Source organism: Protobothrops mucrosquamatus, unplaced genomic scaffold, assembly GCF_001527695.2.
Source record: "Protobothrops mucrosquamatus isolate PMUCROS unplaced genomic scaffold, P.Mucros_1.0 scaffold19, whole genome shotgun sequence".
Lineage (NCBI taxonomy): Eukaryota > Metazoa > Chordata > Lepidosauria > Squamata > Viperidae > Protobothrops > Protobothrops mucrosquamatus.
In genome coordinates, this window is record NW_015386404.1 from 1,317,785 (window position 1) to 1,341,586 (window position 23,802).

General features: G+C 44.3%; 1 protein-coding gene across 1 annotated transcript in view; it reads left to right on the forward strand.

Annotated features, from left to right (window-relative positions):
• SLC16A2 (solute carrier family 16 member 2) overlaps nt 1-21,991 on the forward strand; it is a gene marked incomplete at its 5' end in the record, with an annotated part of 80,630 nt that extends 58,639 nt beyond the window's left edge. The window contains 5 exons of the mRNA XM_015810770.1: nt 7,365-7,509; nt 9,816-10,275; nt 14,230-14,373; nt 19,145-19,373; nt 21,105-21,991. Of these exons, the coding sequence (XP_015666256.1) occupies nt 7,365-7,509; nt 9,816-10,275; nt 14,230-14,373; nt 19,145-19,373; nt 21,105-21,328 (1,202 nt within the window). The remainder of the gene's footprint in view (nt 1-7,364; nt 7,510-9,815; nt 10,276-14,229; nt 14,374-19,144; nt 19,374-21,104) is intronic.
• Between the last annotated feature and the right edge of the window lie 1,811 nt (nt 21,992-23,802).

Genomic DNA, 23,802 nt, shown 5'->3' on the forward strand with positions numbered 1-23,802 from the left:
AGTTAGAAAGCAATGATTGGAGAAGGCTGATCCTCAGTTTAAGGCAGGGGTTCCCAACCAGGGGTGCTCACACCCCCTGGGGGTGCGAGATGATATTCCAGGGGGTGCGAAAACGTGGGTTTTCAAAATTATAGTTTATATGCATAATTCACCGTTATCTCAAACTTTTGTAAGGGGTGGGAGAATATATCAGAAGCGTACTAGGGGCGCAGGGTATAGAAAAGGTTGGGAACCGCTGGTTTAAGGGATGTCTGTAAGGTATGGTCCACCAAGTCATGATGGAACAATCCAAGCTCTGTGGTGTCCGTAAAAATGAATGGAGCTTCAATGACACCTTTTGACTTTTCCAACCACTCTGATGACTCTGATGACATTCCTGTTGAGCTTCTTCTCTTGGTTGATGGGGGAGTGGGAAATGTGTGTGTGTGTGTGTGTCATGGGAAATAGCTGTGGATAGCATAAATTGGCCATAATCCTTGATCTCACCAAGGACTTCTCTTCCTAAACCAGCAGCTGAACACTCTGAAAATTAATTTTGTGTGTGTGTGTCAAGATCTGTTAAAAGAAAAGCCTTGTTGGTTTAACAAAAATCAATAAAGATTCATGGCTTTAGATGGTCAAGGAAAAGAGTCTCTCCTTTGCTCAAAACACAGGAGGACATCAACCCAGATGATCAAATCACCCAAGAGGTCTGGTTGAATTGTTTGAGGAGGTCCTGGTCCCTCATGTGCCTGGACACTCACATGTATACCTAGAGGGGGAAAAAAATCTTACTTCAGATCGGGATGCGCAAATGGAATCTTCTCCATCCTGTTGGTTTGGTTCTTTGGCAGAGCTGCTGCTTTTGATTCACTAACCTGGTGAGAAATGAGCAGAAACGAGGACCTTGTATGAACAAAGGGACCACAATTAGTCTGGGCATGTTTGAATATTCAAGCAGATTTGCAAGACTATTTTACGTAGACATTTAGGGCCAAACAAGGATAACATTCAATCATATAATTGAAACATTGTCATGTATTGTGAGTCGGACTTAACCACCACCAAGGCGCTTGCAGGGACATCTGCAAAGGGTTGTCAAAACAATCACCACAATCACCTCTGGTTCCACAAAGGGTGAGTTTCAGTCCCACAGATGCAGCCACTATTTTAACTTTTCTGGCCCTCCTGCAGATACAGCTGGGAACAAGCCAGCATCCAGTTGATCGCAGGGGGAGAGAGAGAGAAATCATTGGAAATGTCAACACTACAGCCCTGGTATCTTCTTGACAGATGAATGTTCACAGCCGTTGTCGTGTTGACATTTCCAGGATTTGACATTTCCAGGATTTGGGACTTCAGCCACGTTGGTCTCCACCTGGTCCAGAAAGCTTCAGCCACAGGAGAGTGATGTCAGTGAACAAGCAACTCTCCCACACTTCCCTGTGGGAGGAAGACAGCATCCTTTTCCGTAAGGGAAGGATGTCACAACAGGAGAACCCCCGGGTTTGAAGTTTTCCAAGCCAGCAATAGGAGAGGGATGATTTCTTCCAATCCTGCTTGCACAACACTTGTGTGTCCAGGGAAAAGCACGCCAAGGTCTGCCAAGGAAATCGTGTTCTTTCCCTTTGGTGTTTATTGTAGGTCTGCAGCTCCCATTTTATTTCTTTGCTGCCTCAAAATGGTGACCATCCACGCAACTGGAGCCTTGCCCCTGTTGATGGACATCAAGCATGTGACAGGGGGGCAAGGCTTAGATGGGACAGATGGGACTGCCATCTCAACTTTTTTGACAACCATCTCCTTGAAGATGCCCATAGATTGTGCACCATTTCCCACCGTTTAACAGAATAACATAGTTGGAAGGGACCTTTGAGGTCTTCTAGTCCAAATCCCTGCTTGAGCAGCAGAGTCTATACCATTTCAGACAAATGGCTGTCCAGTCTCTTCCTAAAAGCCTCCAGTGATGGGGCACCCACAACTTCTGAAGGGAAGGCATTCCACCGGTTAATTGTTCTCACTGTTAGGAAATTTCTCCTTAGTTCTAGGTTGCTTCTCTCCTTGATTAGTTTCCAGCCATTGTTTCTTGTCTTATCTTCTGGTGCTTTGGAGAATAAGTTAACCCCCTCTTCTTTGTGGCAGCCCCTCAAATATTGGAACATTGCTATCCTGTCTCCCCTGGTCCTTCATTAGACTAGCCATGGCCAGTTCCTCTGGCCGTTCTTCATATGTTTTAGCCTCCAGCCCCCTAATCATCCTTGTTGCTCTTCTCTGCATTCTTTCCAGAGTCTCAACATCTTTTTTATTTGACAGTGTCTGTTTTCAAATAGTGGAAGGAAGGTCTGTACAACATAATATGTGATTGATCTGGGTATATATGCTCAAGGGAACTGCCCAGCTGATGTCCAGGAAACCATGTTAGTCCATCGCAACCAAAGCCAGAAATACCTTGTTAGTCTCTTGCAGCGAAAGCAACAGAAACCATTTTAGTCTGTTGCAACCAAAAAAAAACTATGATAGTCTTTGACAAGCAAACCAAGAGAAATCATGTTAGTAGGTTGCAACCAAAGCAAAAGAAACCATTTGGTTGTCTGTGGCAGCCAACACAAAGAAAACTATGTTAGTTTGTAGCAACTGAAGCAAGAAAAGACATATTAGTCTGTTTCAAGCAAGTAACGCACCTCCATGATTAATAAGTTCAGTCAGGGGGCATCACGAGCTTCTATAGACTGGTCTAGATTGAGGGTTGGAAATTTACACAAAACATGTGAGTGTGTATGGTGCAGAGGAATCGTGGCTGTTTGGCTGCCCCAGTAATAAATGGAAAAGCAAAAGCAAAGAGTGCCTGGGACAGAACAATCTGACTCTGAAATTTACTACAAACATTGAGTTGATAGGATTTCGTAAAACTATAAAAAAAGGCCATTTAACTGCAGCCCGGTGGGGTTTGGCAATTTTGTTCAGTTGCACATGGCAATTCCAACAGCCAATTTTTTTTTAAACAAAACCAGAAACTGCAACAATCCAAGTCCGCTTCATTCTTAGTTTGGCTCTCTAGGGAAAGTTGAATTTCCTCCTGTTTGTCTTTTAGAGATGTGGGAAATAAAACCCAGAAAATGTTGACTTTGCCAAGCCAAATACAGTACCTGGCTTATTTGGAGCAGAGAAGCAAGGGGCCTAATTTCCCTTCCAGAGAGATGAAAAAGGGGTTCCTGTAACTTAAATTCCACCTGCCTGCTGCGGCTTCAAAATCGTTCTTGGGCAGGAGGCCTCCCAAGTCGAGGTTTGCTCAAAAGGACCTCTTCTCCAAACCTTCTGCCCTCCAAAGAAGTTTGGCTACAAGTACTGGCACTCTCGGCCACAAGCGTAATGATGCATCTAATGATGTGAGTTGGAGGAAGCTGACTCGTTTTCAACTTTTAGCTCGCTGTGTTTTCTTTGCTCGGACTCTAAACGTATCCAAGTATTTCTTGCTAGTCTTCCAAAGAAGAGGGCTGTGGATGGACACAGCACATTTGGAAGAGTGTCTTCGTTTCCCACTTGAACGATGCTCTCCCCATAATTGAAAAGAGGTCTTTGGGGCAGATGCTGCATTGACTGGACATCTGAACTCACTAGCCAACTCATCTGAGGCACAAGAAGCTGGGACATTTGTAGAGTTTGGAAGCATTCTTGCTGATTTCAGCCCTGGTTTTCAACTCTCAGAATTCCCCAGCCAGAGTTGAAGTTCGCGTGTCTAAAAGTTACCAAAGTTGGGAAATCCTGCAATAGTCTTTCATATCCTTCACATTAATCCTTCACGTTCATCTGTTATAACACCCTCAAGAATGAGATATGGGGTGTAATTTTGCAAGAACTTCTTTGGACTCAAGTTGACTCATCGCAGAGCAAGAATTTTAAAGTCATAATTCTAAAGAATAATCAAGTTTCCAGTTCATACGTTAGAGATGAGCTGTGTTACAATTGTGGCAATGAATTGTTGGCCTCTGAAACTAGAACTGCCTTCTTGTAGTGTGTAGCAAGTCAACCTGCAATGAGACACAGCAGAATGTAGGGTGTGGTCAAGATGGCACCCACAAAAGTGTCATTGAAGCTCTGTCCTCCTTTATGTGTATTGCTTTGATCTCACCATTGTGTCCATCCTCTTGATTTGTTTCTCCATATTCTGCAGACATCCCGGGTGGACAATTGGTATGTCCCTTTTCTGCAAGCCCATAATGACATTGCCATAAAGTAAGCAGGGTGATATCATATGCAGGGGAGTCCATGGAGGGGATAAAAAATAAATCAAGATGGCTATAACTGTACAATCAGATTTCTACTCCTGATTATGTGCCTCAGCAGAAACAGTTTATTATTGTTGTTTTTCCTTCTGGCTCCTAAGATCAGGACCATTTCAGGAGGCACTCCATAATAACTTTCCAAGATAGATAGCTCAGCGTTTGCTCTTTCGAGTCGAGATTTCTTAGTCCATCAGAGGAAGATTGTTTGATTACAGGTAGTCCTTGACTTACAACATTTCATTTAGTGACTGTTTGAAGTTGCAACTGCACTGAAAAAAGTGACATCAACGTTTTTCACACTTACAGCATCCTCGTGGTCACATGATCAAAATGTGGACGCTTGGCAACTGGCATGTACTTAGGACAGTTGCAGTGTTCCGGGGTCACGTGATCCCCTTTTGCGACCTTTTGACAAGCAAGCCAGATTCACTTCACAACCGTGTCACTAACTTATCCACTGCAGTGATTCACTTAACAACTCTGGCAAGAAAGGTTATTAAAAGGGGGCAAAATTCACTTAACAAACGTCTCACTTAACAACAGAAACATTGGGCTCAATTATGGTCATACAACAGCTCATTTAGTGACCATTTTGTGGTTGTAGGTCGCACAAGAAAGCGAGAAAGGTGTGCCTTCCTATGTTGGTGTGTTGCTTTGTTTAGTTGAAGCCACCCAAGGGGAAAGGCTGATGCCATTTCCAGGCAGGGCTGAGGATGTGCGGCAGGCTGGCTGTTGAGCTATTGTGCCCCCTTTCTGTACTGGGGGGGGGGAGGGAAGTGGCAAATCCCTGGAGCAGACACTTTCTCACAATCACACTTGAAGTTCCCTCGCAGTCCTGTCACGAGTGGTTATTTCAAGGGGATATTTTTGTCGAGACTTCAGGAGCGGTAAACCAAAGGCCCCAGTGGATTGAGGGGGGCAGTGGGGAAGGATAAGCATAAACCAGAACTTTCCTTTCCCTTTTCTCTTTCGGGGAAAAACAAACCAATAAAGTTTTTTTAAAAATCAGAAGTTTGGTTGTCTCGTTCAGTGGAAGCATTGCTGGCAAACCACTTGGTTCTTCCTAGGATGGTGTTTGCATAAACCAGGGGTCTTCAAACTTGTCCCTTTTATGACTTGTGGACTTCGACTCCCAGAATTCCTCAGCCAGGCACGCGTGCCTGGCTGAGGAATTCTGGGAGTCGAAGTCCACAAGTCATAAAAGGGACAAGTTTGAAGACCCCTGGCATAAACCTTTGAGTTCATCCATTTTGGGGAATCTGCACAATATCCTGAGTCATAAACTATCCAAAAGTGGGTCTAGCCGGTTCACATAATCCATTCAACTACAGACATTTTAACTCAGATTACCACTTACCTGATTTAGTGTGTGGTGTGAATATCTCTCACAGGCCTTTACCTAATCATTTGTGCACGAGACTTTGGGATGCATTGATGGCTGGACCCATACAGGTTGTCCTGGACCCATGCGACCACAATTAAGACCACAGTTTCTGTGGCTAGGTAAGGCAGTTATTAAGTGAGTGGCACCCGGTTTTACGACCTCCGTTGGTAAGCGAATCGCTGCAGCTGTTAAGTGGATCGCACCATTGTCAAGGAATCTGGCTGGGAAAGTCACAAATGGTGATCAGGTGACCCTGGGAATCTGCAACATCTGTAAATACATGCTCAAATTTTGATCAGGTGAATCTCTTCTTTCAGTGCTGTTACTTTGAATGGTCACTAAACAAATGGTTGTAAATTGAGAAGTACCTGTACTTTTTTTTTTTTTTTTTGACAACTAAGCTGGTTTACTGTCTTCCTCTGTACTTAAAATCAGTGTTCAAAAACCCTGTTAAAGCTAGCTAGATCAGTTTGCAGCTGGTCAGGACCTGAATAAGAACCCCCCCCCAAAAAGTGTTTAATTCTGGAAGAAAATGTATTTTTTCAAAGAATAACATCCTCCCTGTCCATCCATAAGGTTACAGTGAAAAATCAGTAAACCCAACGCTTAATTGGGGGCCCATCCGAAAGGGAAAACATGAAATCAATACATGAAGGGGAGTTGGCACTTTTTAAATTGACAGGGAAGGAAGGAAGGAAGGAAGGAAGGAAGGAAGGAAGGAAGGAAGGAGAGAGTGCAAAGCAAGACAGAAAGGAAAAGAAAGAAAGGAAAAGAAAGAAAGAAAGAAAGAAAGAAAGAAGAAAAGAAAAACGGCATATAATAATAATAAACCCTTTATTATCAAAGTATAACATGTATACAGTGAAATTGGCTGAGCCTCCCTCTGTGCCCCCCCTCATCACAAACTCACGGTGACTACAAACCCCCAACTTATTTCACCCTGTGAACTAATTGCACATCACGCACATCATAGTTATGCTTGCATATATAAACGTGCAATGAAAATTTTAGCAAATCTGGGCGTCAAGGGCACTGGGAGTGAGATTCCCCTCCCCCGCCAGTCGAGGAAGGGGCTGCAAATAAATGTGAAGTGCCTTGGCTGTCTGTGCAGAGAAATGAAGGACTTTTCAGGGTTCCTCATGAATATGGAAAGAAAGGGGAAAGCACAGCATCAGGCAAGGCTTGTCTCTTTTGATCCAACACTGCGTGGGCGTGAACTGAAGATCTGTGGAGATCTGGGCCAAGTTGAATCTACCAACGAGGGAATTCACCTTGCAGTGAGGAAATCCCGGAATTGCAATAAAGCAATCCAGATTTACAGCCAGTGGCTGCTTCTTATTAAAGCCAAAGCTGAGAAGCCTTTTTTTTCAGGAGGAAATGATGGTTCAAATAAATAAGTAAATAAATAAATAACAAGGACTCGGACTCTTGAAGTGGCATCGCAGTGCAGGTGTTGGATTGGCAAGCAGGACTCAGGTTTGAGTCCACCCCCAGCCACGGAAAAGGCCTAGGAGGGCCTTGGGGCCACTTTCTCAATCTAGACTACCTCGCAGGGCCAGCTTCCAAGGAGGGGACCCTAACAGGCACCTGTTCCTTCTGCTCCCAAGTCCCAGATCCGATGGGCTTTTCTTCTCCAAGCCACCAGCCATCCTGGGATTCTCCCCCACTTCCTGGCCATCACTGATGACACCCCTTTCCTTTCTTGTCTCCTCCTGCAGCCTTGGTTGGATCCATCGGCATGGGGATGGTTTTCTTTTGCTCTCCTATCGTCAGCATCTTCACCGACCGGATCGGATGCCGGACCACCGCTGCCTCAGGAGCTGCCATAGCTTTCATTGGCCTCCTCTCCAGTTCCTTCACCAAGTAAGGTTCTGAGAGGGAGGGTGGAAGGGCCCAAAGGCTCACCAGCAAAGATCTGGCCCGAAGGGCTCTTCCGATCTCTGAACCCTTTGCCCTCCAACCAAAGCAAGCCCCATTCCCCCCCCCCCAAGGGTCCTTCAGGCAGAGGCCCACAAACCTTAGACGTCTTCCAGGCTTGGTGCTTGTGATGGACATCACTGTGGATAAGCAGACGAGCTCTATAAAATGTCAGTGCAACGTCCTGACTGAATAACAACAACAACGCCTGAAATTTCTGGAAGGGAACATTCTTTGCACCAGGACCACCTCAGCTTCAAAACTATGGCTCCCCGTCTTCCCTCCTTCCTATTTGTTTGCCCTTCCTTCCTTCCTTCCTTCCTTCCTTCCTTCCTTCCTTCCTTCCTTCCCTGTACTTCCCATTTCCCATATCAATTCTTCCTTCCTATCTTCCCTGCTCTTCCCATTTCCTTCCTTCCTTCCTTCCTTCCTTCCTTCCTTCCTTCCTTCCTTCCTTCCTTCCTTCCTTCCCTCTGAGAATGCTCCTCAGACTTCCTTCCTTCCTTCCTTCCCTCCCTCACTCACTCCCTCCCTCACTCCCTCTCTTTATTTCTTCATTTATTTATTTCTCAGTGGCCCTGCCCTGCCATTCAAGGTGCATCCTCCTCCCTCCACACAATCTTCCTTCCTCGCTCCTGCCATACCACTAAAAGGCCAGGTGCCCCCTCTGGCCTCCAGCGGGCCTGCTCTGGCTGGGGATCAGGCGACCAAGGCTGGCCTACAGAAATCCCCCGGAGGTTCCCTTGGCTGCCCTTTCCTGGAATCAGCCCTTCGAGGTCAGCCAGATCAAGAAATAGGCAACAGCCAGGATTCCTGGAAGGCTCCTCTCATTGCAGGGTAGAATAACAGAATCCTGCGTAGTTTCTCTGTGCCCCATCTGAGTCCACCCCCCCACACACACCCCGCAGTCTCCTCGTGCCTTCCCCTTCCCAGCACCAGGTCCACATTCTCTTACAAGCGGTCATCTGCATTTTGTAGCCCAGCTAAGGCTGTCTTAGATGGCAGGAGCGCCAGAGGGCTATATCTGGCTCACACAGAAGGCACAGAAAGATTTTTTTTATGTCTGGCTGGAAATCTTTATCCCTTGCAAAGGATGTTTGCCGACTTGAAAACTGGGGAAATAATTGGACTCCCAGCAGCAAATTTGGCTCAAGCCAACTTATTCTCTTCTGAATTTGGACAGGCTCATTGCAGTCATTGGCCTGTCCAAAATGTTTTCCTCCAGATCTTTTAGCTTTTAAAATAAACGCTATTCCAAATCGACACCATTAATGAAATGCTTTATTTTTAAAGAAAGAATAGGAGATTCGTGTTTTCTTATAAGCTGGAATGAAGACAATTCGTCTTTGTTGACTTGGTTTGGCTGTGTGCTCTAAATATCAGGATGTTAAGCAAGATTTTTTGGAGAAGAATACATATATCTCACATTATTTTCTCCTATGTAGTATACGGCTCTGGTCAAAACACTGGGTTCCTCTACTGTTCATTTTTATCCCTTTGAAATATCTCTAGTTTTGTCTTTGGTTGTTCTTTGAACTTTCCACAGCTTTCCTCAGCTACAGTTAAAACAATTCAGACTTAAATTATAGCCCAATTACTCAACTGAAGAATTTCCTGGAATAATATGAAAATAAATATTAATAATCTTGTGCTTCTATTTTAAAAATCGTGCAATGTTTGTGCAATTCTCCCTAATTGGGTTAATTTTTAGAGCCAACAACTCAGTTCAAATTGTTTGCAGTTGAGGGATTGGGTAAACATAGCAGTTGTTTGGTATTAATTTCAGATTCTATTTAAATCCCATGCACCGCAGACTTGTTCAGTGGTGGTAGTCATTGTCGCATCAAATTTGATGAGATTTAAGAGTGCAGGCAGTTGGCATAAGAAAAGCAGAGACATTAGACTAGGCATTCCCAGTTCTTGCAACCCTTCTTTAGAATAGAGTAGGGTAGGGTAGGGTAGGGTAGGGTAGGGTAAGGTAGAATAGGATAGGGTAGGGTAGAATAGAATAGAATAGAATAGAATAGAATAGAATAGAATAGAATAGAATAGAGCTGGAAGGGACCTTGGAGGTCTTCTAGTCCAGCCCCCTGCTCAAGCAGGAAAACCTACTTCCAATCCCCGAATCATTGTTGTTGCACTCTTTCTAGAGTCTTCTGTTGCTCCAATTTTAACATTCCAAAAGGTAAAGCCCTAAAGAAACACTGTGGAATTTCTCACCAAACCCTGCTGTGGTCCTCTCTTTTCCACAGGTCCCTGGAGGTCCGCTACTTCACCTACGGAATCCTCTTCGGTTGCGGCAGCTCCTTCGCCTTCCACCCCTCCCTGGTCATCCTGGGCCACTACTTCAAGCGACGACTCGGTTTGGCCAACGGACTGGTGACGACCGGCAGCTGCCTCTTCTCCGTGGGTCTCCCGTTCCTCCTGAAAATTGTGGGGAAGAGCCTTGGCCTCGCTCGCACCTTCCAGATGCTGAGCGCCTTCATGCTGGTCCAGATCTTCTTGTCCCTGACCTTCCGCCCGATATTGCCCTGCGCCTCGAGTCCTCGAGAGAGGGAAGTCAAACTAGACAGCCGGAGCTGGATGCAGCAATGCATGTCACAGATGCGGAAATATTTCAACTTGCGGGTCTTCAGAAGGAAGACGTACCGAGTGTGGGCCTTTGGAATAGCTACTGCCATCCTGGGATACTTTGTCCCTTACCTGCATCTGGTGAGATGGAGGAGGGGAAGGGAGATGGGGGTTGCTCCTCATCAAATGGGGGAAGGGGAAGGAGACAATGTCAGACCTAAAAGGGAGAGCAGACTAAGAATCCAATTGTAAGGACCTGCCCTAGCTAGTCCTCTTAGGAAAGCACGACTCTCGACACCATGGGGTCAATCAAAAGAACTTTTACTGAGAGACAGTGGTGGCAGTTCTAGGTTGCTTCTCTCCTTGATTCGTTTCCATCCGTTGCTTCTTGTCCTAATCTAGTGGCTCTGATGGACCTGCGCAAAGCACCAAGCTATTCTTCCCATTTCGAAACCGACCCCCGACCAGTTCACCGGCAAGGTTGTTTTGAGAGTGCTGAGGTGCAGACGCAGACCTGATAACGGGTCATCCTCAGGAGCAGCGACCTTGGAACAGACTCGGGAGGCATCTGTCCCATCTCCGCAGATGATTCCCCCCTCCCTCGTTCCCAGTTACAGCAAAAGCATGCAGAGAATGCTCCCCCTGGAGCCCCCTCCCCCTCCCCTCCAACAGAATGGCAGGGCACCTGAAAGGGGTGCCACGTAGGTCAAAACTACAGGTAGTCCTCGACTTACATCAGTTCGCTTAGTGACCGTTTGAAGTTATAACAGCCCAGAAAAAAAATGACCTCTGACCATTTTTCACACTTACGACCGTTGCAGCATCCCCATGGTCACCCGGTTCACATTTGGACACTTGGAGACTGACTCATATTTATTTATGACGGTTGCAGTGTCCTGGGGTCACGAGATCCCCTTTTGCGACCTTGTGACGAATCAAATTAAAGGAGAAACCAGATTTACTTAGCACCTTTGTTACTAATTTAATAATTGCAGTGATTCACTTAACAACTGTGGCAAGAAAAGTCGTAAAATGGGGCAAAACTCACTTAACAAGTTTCTCACTGAGCAACGTCAATTTTGGGCTAAATTGTGGTCGTAAGTCAAGGACTCCTGTACTTTTATTGTAAAGGTATAGTAACAGAGCTTTGCAAGTCTGAGGGTGCTTTCTCCCCCCACCCCCATAGAGATGACCAGGCTGAGCTGGAGGGAGGAGTCAAACGCCTCATCAATCATGAGTCCCTTCACGCCCACAAAGTTCTAAATCCAGCCCACCTTGCATGTCTTTCTTATCTCCTGCTCATTTCCCTTGACTGTTAGTTGGTCAGATTCTTGTAAGAGAGCTAAACCTTTCCATGAAGCTTTACACTCATTGGAACTGCCTGAATCTCCTGATTTCCCCAGCGCTTGACACCCTCCCTCGACTTACAACCACAATTTGGAGCAGAATTTCCATTGCTAAGCAAACAGTTGAGTTAGGCCCGATTATACGAACTTTTTTTTAACAAGATTGTTGAGTGCATCACTGCAGATATTAAGTGAACCGTGCGGCTATTAAGTGAATCCGGCTTCCCCTTGTGGGAAGCCAGTTGGGAGGGTCGCAAATGGTGATCTCACGACCCTGGGACACTGCAACCTTGGTAAATAACATGCCAGTTGCCGAGCACCCGAATTTTGATCATATGACCGTGAGGAGGCCGTGATGGTCGCAAATGCAAGGACCAGTCACAAATCCTTTTTTTCAGTGCCGTTGTAACTTGGAACGGTCCCTAAATGAATGGTTGTAAGTCATGACTGCCTGTATCTTCAGATGAACTTGGAGTAGTTTCAAGTTAGTTTCTTGGCGTCTCTTATCTGACCCTTATCTTCTTAGCTGGCTCTTCCTGTCCTTCAAGGCCATTCCCTCTCCAGAGGGAGGCTTCCAAAGTGATGGGGCTGGCCTTTCATAAAGCAGCACCACAGGTGTGGTCTCCCTGGGGGAGCAAGAGGTCCCTTCTGCTGAAGCCAGGCCTAAGCAGACCTCCTTCTGCTTAGCCTTAGGAGGTCCAAGGTGGTCATCCTGAAATGTCAGTTATGAAAGCGATCCTTCCTGACTGCAGCCCTCTCTGCCCTTACAGAATGAGAGGCAGCCATTTCAAATCATCTAAGTCAGAGGTCCCAAACCTGGCAACTTTAAGACTTGTGGACTTCAACTCCCAGAATTCCTCAGCCAGCTTGTCTGGCTGAGGAATTCTGGGAGTTGAAGTCCACAAGTCTTAAAGTTGCCATGGTTGGAGACCCCTGATCTAAGTGAGAGGCCTAAGACTTGTCTGAAGTTGTCTTCCAATGTTTACAGGTAGTCCTCAACTTACAACAGTTCATTTAGTGACCGTTCGAAGTTACAACGGCACTGAAAAAAGTGACTTATAACTAGTCCTTGCATTTGCGGCCCTCACAGCATCCTCACGGTCAACTTAACAACTGTGTCACTCATTTAACAACTGCAGTGATTCACTGAATCACTGTGGCAAGAAAAGTCGTAAAATGGGATAAGACTCAACCAATGTCTCACTCGCTTAGCAACAAAAAATTTGGGCTCAATTGTGGTCGTAAGTCGAGGATTACTTGCACTCACTCAGTTTATGTGGCTACCCATCTTCAATGCAATGCTTCAAAGTGAGATAAAAACAACATAACAAAATCAGAAATAACATTTAGAGCATCTGAGGGGGGGGGAAACAACACAACTATTAACACCGCTCTGATATAGGCTTATCTATACATCCAAAGCCAGTCTTCAAGTCTTACAAAAGGCCAGCAGAGGCACAGGCAATTTCATGTTTGGAAGAAGGATATTCCAGAACGTTCAGAGGATTGGGGCTCCCCCCCCCTCAAAAAAACCCCCACTCTATTCTTGAGCTCTACCAAACGACACCAACCATTCCCCTTGCTGGCTGGGGAATTCTGGGAGTTGAAGTCCACATGTCTTACAGTTGCCAAGGTTGAGAAACACTCTTAGACTTTCCAGAAGCAGAAAAAAACCCCATTTTATCCATTACCTCCTCAACTACCCCCATAAAAATCTCAGCCAGCTTTGGAAGCCTTTAAGGCAGTGATGGCGAACCTCTTACAGTCTTGAGTGCCCAAACTGCAACCCAAAACCCTCTTATTTATCACCGGGTGCCAGGTGGGCATGTCCCATTGGGTGGCTGTGGTGGTCATGGCAGACTGGGTGGGTGTGGCCAAGGTGGGCATGGTCACCTCGATGTTGCTCGTGGGGAGGGACGCCTGTGGGGGCTGGGCAGGGTTGGGGGAGATCCAGGGGGTCTCTGGCAGGTGGGGTGGTGGGCAGGAGGCTCGTCCTGCAGGGTGAGGTGAGGCAAGGCGAGGTGAGGCAGCGTGGGGGTGCCATTGTCGTAGGGCAAGGTGAGGTAGGGGCCGGGGCGGCTGCTGCCTGACACCATTGGCCCCCGCACACAGAGGCCAGCGAGCGCATGGGGGCCGACAGTGTCCGTCAGCAGCCACAGACTGCCAGCCCCTCAACTGGCGCTCTCTGGGGCTCCACAGCCCGCTGCCAGCAGTTCAGAGAAGCCACTTCTGAGCTGGCCGGCTGGCCGACAGCTGAGGAGGCGATGCAGTGGGTCATGCCCGAGAAAAGGAGAGCATGCGAGGCCAGGAGGGATGGGACGGATGGGAGGGAAACCAGCCATGTTGGGATGCATCCAGCCATGTGGGACCTCTGCGAGTTAGTAGGCGGCTGGTTGAAGAGGGATGGTTGCCATCTCCAGGGCATGGCGCGCGTGTCCACAGAGAGGGCTCTGAGTGCCGCCTCTGGCACGTGTGCCATAGGTTCGCCACCACTGCTTTAAGGAGTACAATGCAGGCCTAAATTTCCCACTCCCTAGCCCTCCAAAAATATACAAAGGGGAGACCCCAAATCATGGGTTACGGTCCCCTTTTTATGCATTTCCTGCTTTTTGTGGGATGACACCAAACCGGAGCAGTGGGCAGACGTCTCTTTTTACCAAGACGCGCACTGCGTCTCCCAATTTGGGATCGGCAACCCTGGGGCCAGCTGGAAGAAACACGAGACCAATGCCTCTTTTCCGCTTTCCAGGTGAAGTTCGTAGAAGTGGAATTCCAAGAAAAGGAAAAATCCTGGATTGTGCTTGTCTGCATAGGAGCCATGTCGGGAGTCGGGCGCCTGGCCTCCGGACCCATTGGTGATCTCATCCCCGGATTGAAGAAGATTTATTTGCAGGTAGGAGATGAGTGCTTATTTCAAATTCACGTTTATTGATTACTTTGCACTTCCTCCAGAATGTGTTGTCGGTGTGTGAGACATTCTCCACCGTCCACACGTGTTCTTGGAGGGAAATGACTTAAGATGAGGCGGCTGGAGGGAAAACGTGAAGAAAATTAGGTGTGTTTAGTGTGTTTAGTCTAATGAAAACAAGGAGTAGGGGTGACATGACAGTCTTCCAATGTCTGAGGGGCTGCCAGAACAAAGAGAGGGTCAACCTATTCTCCAGAGCACCGGAAGGCAGAACAAGAAGCAATGGATGGAAAATAAACAAGGAGAGAACCAACCTAGAACTAAGGAGAATTTTCCTGCCAGTTAGAACAATTAATCAGTGAAACACCTTGCCCCCCCAGAAGTTGTGAGTGCTCCATCACTGGAGGCTTTTAAGAAGAGATTGGACAGCCATTTGTTGGAAATGGGATAGGATCTCCTGCTTGAGCAGGGGGTTGGACTACAAGACCTCCAAGATCCTTCCAAGTCTGTTATTCTGTTTAAGAAGATTCCATTCTTCATGGAGCAGAACTTTGCCCATATGGCATTGTTTAAGTTCTGCCTTTGGGTTGTGCCATCCTTGGCATTCCATGCTCCAAAGATGCTTCGAGGCCCACAGGAACATAAATGGAGCATCTCTGCAAGACCTCAATCCAACTGCTTCATTGCAGTTGACCAAACAAAATCTGCAGATGACACTGGCTGGGGAATTCTGGGAGTTGAAGTGCAGATATCTTAAAGTTGCCAAGTTTGAAAAACACTGGTATACAGTATTGCTTTCAGAAGCTGTAGTGATGCAGTGGTTAGAATGCAGTATTTGCAGGCTAACTCTGCCCACTGCCAGGAGTTCGATCCTGACCAGCTCAAGGGTTGACTCTGCCTTCCATCCTTCTGAGGTCAGTAAAATGAAGACCCAGATTGTTGGGGGCAACATTTGTAAACTGTTCAGAGAGGTCTATAAAGCACTATGAAGTGGTATATAAGTCTAAGTACTATTGGTATTGCTATTGCTTTCTCCTGTATATTTTAGTCTTGACATCTGGAAATTGTGTAGCCAATAAGTTTTCTGATGAAATACAGAGCCATAGTTATGGGTATGTCCATTTATTTGACCCAAATAATTAGCAGTTTGTGTTCTTCTCAGTTCTTCCAATAATTTTTTTTTAAAGGCAGAAAACCTAAGTAAACTCTGCTCTGGAATCCTTCTGCAAGGCAAAAATTTGCTTTATTTAAGATCATATAAGACACAGATTACATTTGCTCATGTCCTGATTTATTTATTTTTATTAAAGACAATTTTGCAAGATAAAAACGATATTTAAAAGAGAAGGAAAAGTAAAAAAAGTAGTGAATAAGTAGTAAAGAAATAAAAGAAAAAATACAGAAAAAGAAAAAAAGAAAGTGTAAGATATAAAGAAGTGGCTTCTAATTGCATTTGTATTTTATCCTCTCTCTTATGCCCTGATTTCTGTGGAGACTTAACACATGCTTCCTTTTAAAGTTTGAGCAAACAACTGTGCATAATCACCATAGTGTTCAGGTTATGGAGCAGTGTTTCCCAACCTTAGCCTGTTAAGTCATGTGGACTTCAACTCCCAGAATACCACAGCTATTCCTGTTAGGGTATTCTGGGAAGTCCACACATCTTAAAATGGTTAAGGTCAGGAAACACTGTCAGAACTTTATAGAAAGTTCTTTTGATTACTCCAACAATTCAGAGCAGAGCCCATTGTCTGCTGGGAAATGAAGTATTCTCTTTTTTTCCTCATGGGCCTCTGAACTCAAGGAAACAGAAACAAAATAAATACTCTTTTGGAAATATTAATGTGCCAGAAGAGAATATTAACATTATCATTTTGCTAAAATGGCCAGCCTCCAGGACACCAAAGATATGCCTTGGATTGCCTTCACTTTCTTGTTCTTCTCTCCCTCTCCTAAATCCAGTTTTTTTTTATTCTTTTAGAATTTTTTTGCAATTTCGTTTGAATAAGGACCGCTGCAAAAATCCTAGACTTCAACTAAAAATCCAATTATTGTAATAAATGTGTAGTAAGGCCAAAACTATATGTTTGTCATATTCACACATGTTCATGCAGAGTGGTAAGATGAGCGCCCAAAACATGTTACAAATAAATACAGTAAATAAATAACAAAATAGATGCATAAGCATACACAATCTACTTGGATCTGCCAGGTTACCCAATATTGTGGTAATATTATTTGGTAGCCTGTTTTCTCACTGGCACAGAAGGCGAGAGAAGATTGACGATTGGATGGTCCAATAGGCTAGTCTTCATGCGAAAGAGATGGCTCATTTATTCATTCCGAAGGCAATGTGGTGGAGTGATTAAGATGCTGGGCCTAGCCTACAGTCACTTCAGACCTTATTGGGTGATTGTCTGCTCAACCCACCTCATGGGATTCTTGCAGAGGTGAAATTAGAGAGATGTTCCCTCCATCTACGTCTTCTTGAACTCAGAGAAAAGGAAGATATTTCACAAAAGCAACTGTGAAGAAGAGACCAGGCATGGTGACCAGAAGATCTTTTTAATGCTCAGGAATACTGCATAGTTTTTGATGTGGGTACATAGAAACAATACAGAGAACTTCTTCAAATTAGCTTGTTCACACAAGTTCCAATTTATAGTGTCCATTGTACCATAAATAACCAAATATATTAGCAAAGAAACTTAATTAAGCTGAGCATGCAGTACTGTACAAGAGCCAGTTTGGTGTGGTGATTAAGGTGCCAGTCCACATACCAGGAGTCTGTGAGTTTCTAGTCCAGCCCTGGGCACAAAACCAGACAGGTGGTCTTAGGCCAGGCCTTCTCTCAGCCCTCAGAAGGAGACAAAGGTGAACCATTTTTGAAAAACCTTGACAAGAAGGCTGCAAGAGCTTGACCAGGCAGTCTCCAAGAATCAGACATGATTAAATGGAAGGAAAAAGCAGTCTCTTCAGCCGACCTAGGGGCGCACATTGACATTTGATACCCCAATATTTCTACAGGCCCAGCAGAAGTGACCTTATTCCAAGCCATTTGGGGTTCAGATAGTTGAATTGCTTGGCCTCAACTCCCTAAGTCAGGTCTGACCTTGGGATGTTCTGTTCCATAATGGGAGTCTTTCCTGTTGGCTGGAAGAAGCAGCTTATTTTATGTAACTTGTTAAAAAAAAATCAGTAGAAATAAATGGTTTGTGAACATTATGAAAGTCTGAAGGGAAAAATTAGCCTTCCCAAACTCCAGCCTTGGCCTAGAGCTGACCTTCCATTCAGTGCCAAGGAGAATATATTGCAAACTTGGAAACATGGCAGAAATTTGAGATGATTTAAATAGAGAAAAATATATTTAATAGATGGAAACAGCTCTTTATGAATCCCTATAATGGTGTTTGCACACAAGCACTTTGCTAAGAGTGAGGGAATGGCAGAAGAGTTGCTATCACCTTCCAGCTTTCTCCTCTTGGTTGTTTTCTTCACATTCTCTGAAACTTAGCCTTATCTGTGCATCTCAGATATCTAGAGCACATTGTCTTTGAATGCCTTGGGGGCCTGAGACAAACTAAAGTACTCCAGTTGTGAAGTCTTAAATGTCCTCCTTAATTTGCTACCAAGGAGTGACCTTTGGGGAAAACAGAAGAGAAAATGGAAAAAAATTGGGTGACCTGTGAGATATGCCTGGGTGACCTGTGAGACTTGGGAAGGAGGAGAAATGTTCAGGGGTTTAGGAATGGAAGACCTAACGGAATCAAAGTGGAAGACAATAGTTATATTCTTACAAAGAAGATTAATTATCCTGGCATTGCCAGACACTTCTAGACTCAAAGTAAGCTTTCAACCTATTGATTGTCCTGCCTAATGGTGAAGCCAACCTTCATCTAGAACTGAGCATCCATGAAAAGATTTGGGGTATCCTGCCCTCCCAGATTAGAAAGCTGGAAAGTGGACCATGCTCTCTAAACATAGTCTGTGAATATCGCCTAAGGTTTTCATCCTTCTTAACCAGAGATTGGGAAGGCATTTTATCTATCTATCTATCTATCTATCTATCTATCTATCTATCTATCTATCTATCTATCTATCATCTATCTATCTATCTATCTATCTATCTATCTATCTATCTATCTATCTATCTATCCATCTATCCATCTATCTATCCATCCATCCATCCATCCATCCATCCATCCATCCATCCATCCATCCATCCATCCATCCATCCATCCATCTATCTATCTATCTATCTATCTATCTATCTATCTATCTATCTATCTATCTATCTATCTATCTATCTATCTATCTATCTATCTATCTATCTATCTATCTATCTATCTATCTATCTATCTATCTAAAGATGCAACAACCTGAAGTAGCATTTGTAGAATGTCATTCAGTTTAAAAATGAATATGGAGGAAACTTGGTGAAATTTCAGTGATTCCAGGTGAAGATGCCAAAATGTGGTGAGATGGCTTGGTGAGAATACCAAAATCACATGTATTTCCAGGCAAGAATGATGAAGTGTTGCATTTTCACATGAGATCTCAGGGATGAGATGTCAGAAACCTTGTGAGTTTGAGTAATTTCATGAGGGAGGGAGGGAGGGAGGGAGGGAGAGAAAGAGAGAAGTCACTTCATCCATTACCTATAAAGTGTGCTACTCACTAATCCTCTCACTCCTTGTTCAGGGAATTCCACATTTGTCCTGGTTGTCTGAACAGCTTCCTTGTTTTGACTCTTCAGGTTGCATCCTTCATCACCTTGGGTGTCATGTGCATGATGTTGCTACAGTGCCAAGCGTTTTGGGGGGTGATCATCGTCTGCCTCTTCCTTGGACTTTGTGATGGACTCTTCATCACCATTATGGCCCCCATTGCCTTTGAGCTGGTTGGGCCTATGGAGGCTTCTCAAGCCATTGGCTATCTCCTGGGACTCATGGCCATTCCCATGTCAGCTGGCCCACCAATTGCAGGTGAGAGAATTCTCTACCTTGATGATTTTGGCAGGAAGATGTTTCCAATATGTCTAAAAAGTCCTTATCCAAGCAAGGTATGAACAGTTGGTAGACAAGGGACCTCATAGTTGACTTTCACCTTTAATCCAGGATCTGTAGCTTCTTTGACTTGGCCAGCAGTCAGTAGCTCAACCAACTCATTATAACACTGTCCTAAATGTTACATGGACAAATATGTATTGGGTGAATAAACCATAAGTATACAGAATGGCTTATCTATTTGGGGTTTCCATTTGCCTGGATAGGATGGCTCCTGAAGGCCCAACAGTAGTGGTCAATGCTTCATTTGGCTTATCACTATGCAAACCAGTCTCAGATGTTAATTTGATGGCTAATTATTATTCCAGCTCTCTTGTCAAATCCTAGGCAAATTTTCCTGGTGACAGTTTGGTGTGATAGCTAAATTGAGCCAGTATACAGAAATACTTCCTCCTAAATCGCCCATCCTCCAGATATGTCAGTTTCTCTGGGATTTTTCCATATGTGGACCCATTTCGCAGGCTCTTAATTGCAAGAAGAAGCAGGAAATGCGGTTTGGGTGCTCCTTCTCACTTTGAAGTAACTGTATTTGAAAAAAATAGTAGGAGAGGCCAGAAGAAAACTTAATTTGATTTCATTTTCATTTGTTAAAATTAGTGGTCATCAAAGCTTTCCTTCTCTTCCATTAAACATTTCAACTGGTCAAGGTCTCAAAGAGTAGAACCCACAACATTCTGGGGTTGTCTGCAGCCCCAAGTATTCAGTTTATGCATATATGATTTGGATAATGTTTGTAAATTCCTTTTGAATTCCTAAAGATCCTCATGTAATTCCTAGTATTTTATAATTGTTAGCAAAACGTCTAAAAGTGAGGTTAGAGTGCACCAGCCCACTAGCCAACAGAAGTATTTGTTAACTAATGATTCATCTCTCAGACTAACCCTAACCTTTGTCACATTCTTTGTGCTTCAACTTGTATAAGAAAAATCTCTAAAAAAACATGTAGTGGGGTTCATAAGTGGTAATAAGTAATGTTGTTGGCCACTGTATAAACGCTGGCTGGATTTTGAAGTGTTTGAATTTTTTTTTAATTTGGCAACTATCAACAGGTCCAGATTGTTACACTGCTTAGAAAATAGCCAAATGTTGCTCAATAAAGTCCATTTTCCCAGATTAAAAAGATCTAAAGATTTGCACAAGAAGTGCTGCAGCTGGAAAGATCTTGGCCAGATCTTGTATCTCTTTTTCTGGGAATAATTTGTATTCTTTAAAACCAGACTGCTTCCTCCCCAACCGGTCATCTGAATTTGGAATAAGTAACATTTAGTGATATTTTTATTAAAGCCCATTAAAAGCAAAATTGAAAGACTTTACACTGAATTCAAGGCTCAGAACTGCTCAATGCTATGAAGAATTTTTAAAAAAAATCATTTAGTTCAGGATGCCTCCAATTAAAATGTGGGCAGTATTTTTCAAACGGTTCAGAGTCAAGGAGTTGATGGCAAATTGTCACCATCTGAAACCTGGCCTGTCATCAAATAGCTAACTGTAGAAGCTTGAAGGTTACAGCCCAGCTAGATAAGTCGCTTTTATTGCAAATAAGAAAGAAGTGATATCAACCTTCTGTAGAACACTGGAATTAAGCCCTCTGTGTACATGTGTGTTACGTTAAAGTTTCATTATATGTTACCTGCTTTTCTTCTTTTTCAGGACTCCTTCATGACTATTTTGGGAATTACCAGCTTGCCTTCTACTTTGCTGGTGTTCCTCCAATAATTGGAGGCCTCATTCTCGCGTTTGTTCCCTTCATCCATCAGAGTCAGCTCAAGAAGAAACGAGTGGATTCGGGGAAAGACAAGATGTTGGGTTCAGAGATGGTCCCAAATGGAGGGCTCCTCCCAGGTGCTCCAACCACCGAGGGAGCTGTGGTGTAAACTTGTCTCGGTTACCCATCTGTCACCAGCAGGGTTTTCTGATCCCCGCCTGAGCCGAGATCTTTGGAAAGGAGAACTTAACCTCTTCTGTGATATCAGAAGATCTCTCTGTCGGTAAACTAAAGTCAATCCTGATCAAACTCTTGGCTTTCAAGTTGAATTTGAATTTCCTTTGCCTCTTTCTTTCCTACTGAACATTTTCATTGTTCCCTCATTTATGTCCCGGCTGTGATTTTCCCCCCCCCCCGGGTAATACATTAGTGGATTATGCATAGATGATTGTGATAACATTTTAATAGATTGCGTTGGACCACTTCCTCTCTCCTTTCCCCCAAAGTACCGTTGATTCTGTAGCCATACTTAGTTATTTTGCTGACAAGGAGTTTAAATTCACTGGAAACTCCATCCGGAGCGAGTTGTGAAGCTGCCAAATTCTCAGAAGTAGATTAGTCTCTACTCACGGAGACAGAAGGACAAGAGCTGAACGGGTGAATTCTGAATTCTCTTCTGAAAAGTTTTCTTTTCAACTAGCAAGTTCAACCTTTTTCTCCTGTCTCCCTAAAATCTGTCCCTGATATTAAGGGTTTTTTTTTCTTTCAGTTCCATTGGGTTGTGAATTCTTTGTTTGATTTCTTTTGCATATTAAATGTATCTCAAAAGGAAGAATAATTCCTTGTTTCTGGATAGAGTTAAGGGATCTTATCAAAACGACTGAGCTGCTCTCTTGGAGACCTGAAAGATACATCTTGGATTCTCTGTTTTGTTTACTTGGGGGAATTTCATTTCAGGGCTTGCTTGATCCTCCATTGTAATTGTTTTAAGAAAGGTAGCTGGAAGACAAAAATAGTGTTCTTCTGTTTATGTAGTTCCATATATAAAGATGATGTGTATATCATTCTTTAGATATGGACATAGCTTAGGACAATCTGTGTTCCTAGCAAGGGAGTCTTGGCTCTCCTTGCCTTGAACTGGAGTGGCAGAGGGGCATTTGTCCAAAGATTTGACCATCTTTGCATAAGGATGTTCCTTCATACAACAGTCTACAGCCCTTGGGTAGAATCCAAGAAGAAGCAGAGCCATGGGTTCAAGTTGGAAGACTGCTCCCTTGAGACCATAGGGTAGCTGTATCTGGACACGTGTATCCATTAAGCCTGAAGTTCCATGGATCTATGGTGACTTCACCCAAGAAGAAGGGTCAGGTCTTCTTCACCTGTAGTTTTTCTGCCCAACTTGTCCTTGCTAGCTGGGGAATTCTGGGAGTTGAAGTCCACATATCTTCAAGTTGCCAAGGTTGGGAAGCCCTGCTTTAAAGGGGCTGTTGTTAAAGCATTTCAGCTAGATATTAGGGGGCCTCTAGACAAATTTGTCTTTTGTATGATTGATCCTGTCAGACAAGGAATCCACCAATACAGCCATCTCTCTGCTTTCATATTCTTCACTTTCATCCCTTTTTCTTTTGGTTAAGGAAGGAAAGTAAAACAAGGTCCATAGTATTCTTTTACTGGTAGCATTAAATGCTATTCTGTGCTAGCCTTTCCAGTCCTGCTTAGATTTAAGCCACAAAGTTTAATAGGGCCTAACTTAGTTATGCTTTGTCCTGGAAATGTCATTAGATTTACTGCCACTGCGATGAACTTGTTTTGAGTCATCCGACAGAACGGTGTTTGCCACCATTTAAATTTTAATCCTATCCCCTGTCTCCAAAAGCAGAATTCTGGCTCAGACAGGTAGTCCTTGACATACAGCCACAACTGAGCCCAAAATTTCCGTTGCTAAGCGAGACACTTGTTAAGTGAATTTTTGCCCCATTTTATGACCTTTCTTGCCACAGTCATTAAGTGAACCACTGCAGTTGTTAAGTTAGCCACATGGTTGCTAAAAGAATCTGGCTTCCCCTTTGACTTTGCTTGCCAAAAGATCACAAAAGGGGGAATCACATGACCCCGGGACACACTGTGACTGTCATATATATGAGTTAGATGCCAAGTGTCTGAATTTTGATCATGTGACTTGCTGTATGGGGATGCTGCGATGACATTTTTTGTTGTGACTTCAAACAGTCACTAAATGAATGATTGTAAGTCGAGGACTGCCTGCCTAAAATCCCACCATCCCATTATTCTTAGCCTCAACCCACCCAGAAGAATGCAGCCATCCAAGGCCTCCCATCGTGTCCGTCTGGACCTACTGATCTTCACTCCATGGTTCTCTCCCCCCCCCCCCCATTTTTTACCTCAGATTGTAAAGTTGGAATCACAGCAAAGCCCACATTCAGAACTTTAGCTTTTATGGTAGCTTTCTTCTCATCCACAATGACCATTAGACCGAATCACTAGGCATCTGTCTCCTGGCCATCAGCATCCCACCTCTGAAGGGAAGAGATCGCCATTGCCAAGAATGTCTGCATCCAAATTCTAAACACTCAGGTGGTGCAAAACAATTGGATGAACCTGCCTGCTCAACACCACAGCATG